A 7,500-nucleotide genomic window follows, 5' to 3' on the forward strand; every position below is an offset into this window, starting at 1 on the left:
TAATGTAACATTGGTAAAACACTGTGGCTGATTATTCCAAGTTCGGACTAGCCAATCCTGATAGGAACGATTCGAGGCCTAGAAGATCGTAGATCAGTGGAGATCAAGAGTGGAGGAAGTGAAAATGGGGTTACCTGAACAGTGGCCTTCGACGGGCTTACAGATGTACTGTTAGTATTTGGAATGTTAGTATTTGGAATAGACGTTATGGACAGAGACGGAACTGTTGCTGTTGAGGTGGGTGTTGAAACTGACATTCCAGGGGCAGGGTCGGACAATGGAGTAGTCAGTACTGTTTTTTTTTTCTTTAGAGCCACCTTGTCCAGCAGCGGAAACGGCCGCCTGAAGGGCATTTGGGTCAGTTGGTCTAATAGGTTGGTGAGGCATTTTCCAATGCCTGTTTTCTTTTAACGAAAGGCAAAAGATGTAATAACGTCGAAATCTGCTGTTAACAGGGCGGCTGTACTAGCGAGAGTGAAGTATCACGAGCAAAACTTCAAGAATGCTAGACCATGCGGGACTTTGACAAAAATTAATGCAAATTTAGTTTTTATTCGGCTCCACTGACACAAAATAATTTTGGTATTGGAATATTAGTCTTACTGAACTATTTTGCCGTTACTGAAGTTTCATTATTAAAAGGCGAAGTCATTCCTCATTTTAAATATTTTGCTGTTACTGAAGTTGTATCAACAGCAAAGTCGTCCCTCAGTTTAACAGTTCTGTTTTTTTTTCTGGCTATCCCTGTTGAAATGAACGATAGTTTGATCATTTGCAGACAGTGCAAGAGGCCACCCTATGTTGGTGTGTTTGTGACGTATTCCGTCACGTATTAATTCTGCTGGGAATGAAACGTAACTACGCAACGGAGGTTGTGGCATCTCTTGTGTTCGTTTTTTTGCAACACAAATTGAAAGAGCGTTTCATCATCGATCAAATTTCGAGGGAAGTTTTATACTATCTGTGGACCTTGTCAGTGAGAGCATGGCTTGTTTTTCTGGGAAATGCAATATAAGTGCTAAATTTGAGTGAAGGGAACCACCACTGTTTCACCATAATTTTGCAGTTTAGCTTTCTGTAAATCAGACATGCAAGAAAGCGCAATCAGGGGAGTCCTAGGTTTATCATCGACAAATCAGTGACAAAAAGCCATTTTTCCCTCAGTTAAAACATTGAAAAGCCGGCTTCTCGATATTTCTCTTCTGTGCCCCATGGAAACGCTTGCTACGCAGACCAGCAACAGAAGATGCGACTGACATTGGAAATGAACGTCTGTTACACAAGTTGACTGCATAAATTGCACATCCATTTGTTCACAAATCAAGTAAGCATGCAGAACGAATTTCATGATCTTTGATTAAGCTTACATCTTGTTTATAATAAGCGATGGTAAACTACTTTGCTTTAGGATGATGACCAAACCGTGTTTAACAGGCCGTTAACAAAACACAAAAATGAGCTAATCCATTTCTTTGGTTTTTGTTGCATATGTGAACGCTAAGCGTGTTAGACAAGTACCATGTGAACGTGTTAGGACCGTGACATGCACATGTGATCACCTTATTCACTGTTTTCCCGTGGAGGGTGAAATATTGTTTTTTGAGATTCTGTTCCTTCCCTGCTGGTTGTGAGATAAACAAAGTCACGACGAGCAAATGATTTAACTGTCAAAGTGAAAAAAAAAATTATTTTACTATCTCCTGGTCTCTGTGAGCACATATGCCAGACAGTGGCTTTCATGGCTGGTAGCTGGGCACCACAGATGGGCTTAAAACCTCTCCACTGGCCTTAAAAGGTCAGTGATCAGAACAACTTACGAAGAGATGAAATTCAAACTCTAAAGGCATAAACACTGCTTAGCGTCAGTCTTGGACCTGGGGGTTAGAGACTAAGAATCTTCTGGAGGATTAGTGTGGTCCCAATGACTGCAGAGACTGACTACAGAGAACTACGGAGATTGCATTCCTCCCAACCCAAACAACCAACCACCATTGACACAATCTTCATCAACACCCAATGTATGTTCCTGATTTCCTATGCCAGAAGAGAGTAGTTGACGATGTTCTCTTCAAATTTCTATAATTTCTACAATTGCTCGATCACCACAGTTTAGAACTGGATGATTATGTTCCATCTTCTGTGTTGTCTCAATTCTCGTCTCCCACCAGATCTTCACATTCCCATCCTCTGACACCATCACCTCATTCCGAAACTTGTTATTATTACTTTTTCCACACATCAGCGCACTTCATACCATACTAACTGCAAAGCTCCCATTACACCCTCAACACGATTTAATCATGCCTCCTCCTGTGCCCCCTCTGTGCCAAACCAGATGCCCACTATGATTGTTTTTGGTAGTTTTCAAAAAAAGGAATGTCTTTTGTCGAATTAACGAGTCAGTCAGTGCTGAGACTGAAACCCAGAACCCTATGCAGAAAAACCATTAGCAGAGAGTGAATGGGTGCAGAATTACAGAAAAGAACTAGAGGATAAAGAGGCAAACTTAAAGCCCCGTTCAAACGGTCATGATAGTTGATGATAGTTGATGATAGTTTCAACTATCATTCACTATCATTGACTATCATGTTTGCGATCAAACGGTCCATGATAGTTCATGATAGTTGACGAAATCGCGCAATGTGCTGGCGTAGCTAACTGGTACCTAGTCTCCTACCTCCAGTTCTTTCTTCGCTTTTGCAGTTACATCCCGATTGTGGTAGTCATCGCAAAAAATGTTCCACAAACATGGCCGTGCCTCGTACTCATCTATTAGGTTGCATATCAAACTACTACTCCACTTCTCGTTGTCTGGTTTTTTAGCTTTTTTAGCTTTTCTCACTTTCTCGCTTTTAGCGTCACTGTCGTCCGAATATTCGTCCAAATTATTGTTTTGTTCCTCACAGGACGATGGCAAACTTGCGGTAGCCATATTGCATTGAGCCCACCTTGGTTACCCCTGCTGACCGAAAAACTATCATGCACTATCATCCGCTCGGTCAAACGGAAAAAACTATCATGAACTATCATGTCGAATTTGAACATGTCCAAACTGCATGATAGTTGATGATAGTTGATGATAGTGAATGATAGTTCGTGTTCAAACGTGCGTGATACTTGAAACTATCATCAACTATCATCAACTATCATGACCGTTTGAACGGGCCTTAAGACAAATGTTGGGCTGCCCCTGTAAGCGACTGGAATCTTATGCATACTTTTTCCTTTTTCAGGATCATATATGTTTTTGCATGGAGCAGCAATGCATCTTTTAAGCATTTTTTCGCATCAACCACTGTGACTTCAGTTCAAACCCTTTTCAAATTATCAAGTCCCTAAAATCATGTATTCCTTAAGCGGTCATAAGCTGTTATGAGCTGACAGAAGACTTGAGAGAGTGTTGTGCCAAAATGGCGAGGAATTTGAACGTCCCATTCAAATCAAAACACTATTTGCCACTACTGTACACTGAGGTGTGAGGACTAGAAATATGATTGATATCTTATATTTAATTTGTCAGCAACATTTTGTCTTTCCTTTCTTGGTTGATAGCTCTACATTCAAAAGAAACAATTAAGCACAGCAGCCCTTAAGTCAAAAATTGAAAATGTTGTTGCCCAGTTGAAGATACCAATTCAGGTATGGTTGCATTAGTCAGTGTTGATGAATGGTGGGATAGTATCAAAGTTTTTCCTCAGGGGTGTTCTTGAGGCAGATGTACTAGATTAGTTTTTAACTTTTTTAACTGTTATTTCCCCTAGGTCTTTGTTGCACCAGGGTTAAATATTTATCGGAAACCTGTTATTGGAATGTGGAAGCATCTGGTCGAACAGGTACATACTAGAATAATTTAATTTTTGAAGGAAGATTTAGCAAATGATACGATACGCAATGTGACCTCCATGTGGCTTTTTAAAACAAACTGTTATGAATTGTTGGTGGTGCTTTTGTTGTTCTTGGTGAGCAAAATGTGCAGATGTATTTCCGGCGGTTGTTTCTCTCCCCCGAGAAAATGCATCTGTGAACTCGAGCTGCAAAACTATTTCTGTGACATAAATTCTTTTAGTTTTTTTTTTTTTTGGCCAATCACGTTGCATGCGAGAGGAGACAGTTGGGTGATCTCCACGCAACTCTGTAATCCTTGTCACTAGTTAACCTTTGAAACGTACTATGAGTGAAATGCCAAAGAATTAAGATTTCCTATGGTGGTGAATGTTGCATTCTTTGACGGACAAAATGTGTGGTTGCAAAGGAGAAGAGAAATGTATTTGGGAAGATTGTTTTGGAGTTCTCCTCTTTGATACTTCGAGCCAATTTATGTGGGCTATCTGCCACACTAAATGCTATTATCGACTGATACGACACAAGAATGCCGTACGCAGAGTGGATAACTTTTTTTATGAGGAATAAATTAAAAGGCAGTTTGACAGTGACATTACTCTTGAAGTTAAGAGATTGGCGTAAGATTTAAGCAGCACACTGAAGGCGAAGAAATGTCTGAGTTTTGGTGACGCTTGTTGGAATGTTTTGCCATAGTTAAAATTATCCAGAAAAGCAAACAATAAAATCGCTCTGAGGACGAATGTAAACCCTGGACTTTGCATAAGCCCGATTGCGTTGGGGATGCTTAGCCCTTCGCCAATTCTAGCGCTTGTTTTTGCACCACCAAGACCACAAAACGCAGCTTTATGTTTATATATTTTCCTCTACACCACTTCCTAAACCCTAAACCCAAGATGCTAACTTGAAGGCATTGTTAGAGAATAGGAGACCAAAGGGCATCTTACCGTAGAATACTCTAGTGAAACAATCCGAAAAGAATTGGGAATGGGTAAATCGCAATCACAATATTTTTCTCAAAAGAGTACCGCACGGAAGAAAACACGACAAGCAAGGCTACATGATAAAGTGAGGACTGATGGCAACATCGCGTTTCTTCTTGGTTGCAACATTCTTGCTTGTATCCGCCTGGTGGCTACAGAAAGTAATTTCTCGTGTTCCTCTAAGCGGATCTAGACCTTCTCAAGCTGTGAATTTTTGGCGACAGATTTGGCACTGTCAAGCGTCACATTAAGTGCTAAGCATCTCGGACTGGTCCTTGTTCACCTTTTTGGTTGTTGAACTTGAGGTGCTTGATCTCGTTCATCTGACTCTCCGTGCTGACAAAATATTTATTTGCAGCCTCAATCATCAGAAATACCATTTTAAATGGTATTTTAGTTCGTTAATGTTCAAATTAAGCTTTAATTATATTATTAACATCCACAGCAATAAAAGTTGCCGTAAGATTTTGTTTAAACTCTTCTTGATTGTTTCCTCTTCTTGATGACCCATATTTATGGTGACCCGAAATGTGCAATTAAAAAAATAGGTCACCAAGCTCGTTTGGGAGACATAACTTGCTCAAGTTACTCATTTAATCTATCAAGAACAAGTTTGTTCCATAGGTTGACGCTACTTTTTGCAGTAATAGGAAGCACAGTTTTAACGTAATTCTTGAAATAACAAAACAGGTGTGTTGTATTGTTCAAAAGGAATAATTTAATGTTTGTTTTGTGGCACAGGCACACGTCATGAAAAGACACTGACTACAAATATTCCTCGGGTGTGTGATCTGGAGTAGACAATTTTTGAGTCCATGAGTGATGGATATGAATTACATAATTTTTGAAAACAATTTCCACAGCACAAAGAGGAGGAGGAAGAGAATAAAATTATGCCAAAAAAGATATCTCACCAACCACAAGTTTAAGGAGGTTCGGAGGGATTCTTTCATTGCGCAAAGAGTGGATCACAATATCCACAAAAGAAAATATGAAATAGGAAATCAAGCTTGTTAGGTGTTATGAGATAAGATTTGTTATCTTGTATTCTCGAAAAAGACTATCTGCTGGCATTTTTTTCATCTTTATTCAGCTTTTGATCAAGAACTCAAGTTCCAGTAGAACTTTTTTCTCGTGTCATTTATTAGGCTAGAGATTTTGACCCTTTCCAGCCTCCTTATGTCAGTTCTCATTGTTAATTATTGAAATCGAGTTTATTTTTGTTCTGAGTTGTTTTTCTCTTTTGACAGACCAATGATGGTGTTCCTGTTGACTTAAAACAAAGCTTCTTTGTTGGTGGTATAAAATAGCACTTGTATTGTTTATTAAGATTCCACTGCCATAAATTTCAATCGTTCAGTCGTGTTTCTAAATAACGGCTTGAACACTCCTGAATATACAAAATGTATTTTTCTCTAGCTATTTAAGAGTACATGTCAGTAAAAATCAAGCATTTTGGAATTTTCACGGCTACAGCCCAAAAATCGATTTTGCTCAAACGTTTGTCCAGATGTAGGCTATTATATCTGTAAATGCTCTGAATAGTTATTTAAGTCATCAGCATTTTTATTTTTGAGAAAATGCCAATTTAGAACTACCTCTCCAAATGGCCATGTTCTCCTCACAAATTAACACTGCCGTCCGATTTCGCTATGAAAACCGATTCGCGTCAGCTCAAAACCTCCGAAAATCTGTTCTATGTCATCTAGACATTCGGTTAAGTGATTTTTGGGAAATGTGAACCACGTTTTGCACCCAAAATAAGTAAAACTTTAAGAGGCCTGATTTTAGCTCACAGAAGGTACCCCTGAAACGGTTTCGTTTTTTAATATGCAATAAAGCTCTAAATATAACAATACTTGCATCGTTAACTCTAAGTGATAAGCTTTCACATGATATAAGAATTTCTCTGGGCAATTATATATGCGCTGCGTGACAGTCTATCAAATTCATGTGTTTTTGACCTTTCGACGTTGAATGTCCTTATTTGCATATTCATAAAATTTAAAAATTTAACACCCTCGTTTCAACTCTTTTACATCAAGAATCACAGTTGTAGTAATACGCCCTATCTGTTTGTCTTAGCTGTGGCTTAGAACCTCCAATTTTACCACAAGTTGCATAAATAATTGTATTAATACGTTGGCCAACAGTTGGTACACTTCCGATGACCATTCAATATGTCCTTGTCCCAGTGGTCACTTAACAATGTTGGCTTTCCTTTATTTCGGTCAAAGATGGCTTTACCATTTTCTGATAACCTCATAATATCACAAACTGAATATCTATGATTTGCAAACTTTTGCGTGCAGCTGGGAGCCAAGTCAATGAGTCGCAAGGTCATGTGACATTTAAATGCCACAATCAACAGATAAAACATGGACAAGCGACATGGGATTGTTGTATGTTTTTTGAAGGAACTAAAGAGCAGAGTAGTATTTCTTTAAGGGCAAATCAGAGTTAAGTGTGTTTTTATTTGATTTTCAGAATACTCCTACCAACCCCTTCCCATATAGCTTGACCCAGACCTCCCTTGTGTGCTTGCGTATTATTGCAGTTTAAAAGTAAGTTTTCAAAGTTTCATTCAACACCATTGCGTTAAAATTATGCACTTACGCAGCCTGCTATAGTGGCGAAGGAGTTTTCCCTCACGCAAAATGAGACTACTTGACAAACA

General features: G+C 39.0%; 1 protein-coding gene across 7 annotated transcripts in view; it reads left to right on the forward strand.

Moving 5' to 3' along the window:
* The window catches only part of LOC138019971 (bifunctional polynucleotide phosphatase/kinase-like), a 215,248-nt gene that overhangs the window by 124,179 nt on the left and 83,569 nt on the right, over positions 1 to 7,500 (forward strand). For 5 of the 7 annotated variants that reach the window (XR_011126282.1, XR_011126283.1, XM_068866957.1 and 2 more), the window contains 4 exons: positions 3,553 to 3,639; positions 3,762 to 3,833; positions 5,448 to 5,513; positions 6,074 to 6,122. Coding sequence is in view for 5 of the 7 variants with exons in the window: in XM_068866957.1 (XP_068723058.1) it covers positions 3,553 to 3,639; positions 3,762 to 3,833; positions 5,448 to 5,513; positions 6,074 to 6,122 (274 nt within the window). In the remaining 2 variants the exon portion in view is untranslated. The remainder of the gene's footprint in view (positions 1 to 3,552; positions 3,640 to 3,761; positions 3,834 to 5,447; positions 5,514 to 6,073; positions 6,123 to 7,500) is intronic. The other 2 variants (XM_068866959.1, XM_068866958.1) reach the window with 1 other exon arrangement.

Source organism: Montipora capricornis, chromosome 10 (assembly GCF_036669925.1).
Source record: "Montipora capricornis isolate CH-2021 chromosome 10, ASM3666992v2, whole genome shotgun sequence".
In the NCBI taxonomy this organism is placed as follows: domain Eukaryota; kingdom Metazoa; phylum Cnidaria; class Anthozoa; order Scleractinia; family Acroporidae; genus Montipora; species Montipora capricornis.